Consider the following 1,233-nt stretch of genomic DNA (forward strand, 5'->3'; position numbering starts at 1 on the left):
GGCGAAAAATGCAATGAACGAGGTGATTTTGTCCGCGGGTGCCATCGGGAGCCCGCAGCTGCTGATGCTGAGCGGCGTGGGTCCTATGGCTCATCTTACGGCTCACGGGATTAAACCGGTGGTCTTAGATCATCCAATGGTCGGACAAGGGATGGGTGATAATCCGATGAATGCCATCTTTATTCCTTCTCCTACCCCTGTGGAGGTTTCTCTAATACAAGTCGTTGGGATCACAAAATATAATAGTTACATCGAAGGAGCAAGTGGCGTAATCTTCTCATATAGTTGGACACGTGATTATTTTGATGGTGTTTTGAATTACCTCAACGAGGTATCATATATATAAACACACTGAACTTTACTAATGAAATTAACTATATGTTAATTTTTTTTTTCATTGCGCTAGATGCAGACAAGCCGTACTAATACATCTACAACACTCTCGACTCAATCCATCACAGATTTTTTCAAATCTATACATCCGTTACTGAGTGCAACAACAAAAGACGGTTTGATCCTCCAGAAAGTGGCTGGACCGGTCTCGAGAGGTCACTTGGAGCTTAGGAACGCAAACCCAAATGATAGTCCTTCAGTCAGATTTAACTACTACCAAGAGCCAGAGGATCTAAAGAAATGTGTTGAGGGGATTACCACTATTATTAAAGTGATTAACTCCAAGGCATTTTCAAAATTCAAGTACCCCGAAGCGACCATACATGGCTTGCTCGATCTAATACTAAGCATTCCCACTAATCTGAGACCGAGACATGTAACCTCGGCGTATGATTTAAAACAGTTTTGCATAGGCACTGTGATGACTATTTGGCATTACCATGGAGGCTGCCAAGTTGGAAGAGTGGTAGACAAGAATTACAAAGTCTTAGGTATTGATAGTTTAAGGGTTATAGATGGATCAACATTTCTCAAGTCTCCGGGGACTAACCCTCAAGCTACGGTTATGATGCTTGGAAGGTAAATGCATAAATTTCAATAAAGAAGTGCTCCAAAACATTTTGCATCTAATTAAAGAAATCATTGTTCTGATTGTTATATGTAGGTATATGGGACAAAAGATTCTTCGAGAGAGGGAAGCTTTCCACAAAAAGGATGAAGAAGCATGAGCTATTACTTTCAGATGGATCTTGTGCGTAGAATATGCTTTGATTAGAAACTTGCCTATTACACTTTCAAAAGAAGTGGCTAGGAAAGTGAAGCATATGCTATATGTAAAGA

The 1,233-nt window shown here is 40.5% G+C and overlaps 1 protein-coding gene across 1 annotated transcript; it reads left to right on the plus strand.

Annotated features, from left to right (window-relative positions):
- Positions 1-4: 4 nt before the first annotated feature.
- LOC130507835 (protein HOTHEAD-like) lies at positions 5-1,224 on the plus strand (the record flags this gene model as incomplete). Its single annotated transcript, XM_057002472.1, has 3 exons — positions 5-331; positions 407-972; positions 1,058-1,224. Coding segments are annotated over 3 exons (957 nt in total), but the record flags the coding sequence as incomplete, so codon positions are not given.
- Positions 1,225-1,233: the final 9 nt, after the last annotated feature.

The sequence above is a fragment of the Raphanus sativus genome, unplaced genomic scaffold (genome assembly GCF_000801105.2).
Source record: "Raphanus sativus cultivar WK10039 unplaced genomic scaffold, ASM80110v3 Scaffold6346, whole genome shotgun sequence".
Taxonomy (NCBI): domain Eukaryota; kingdom Viridiplantae; phylum Streptophyta; class Magnoliopsida; order Brassicales; family Brassicaceae; genus Raphanus; species Raphanus sativus.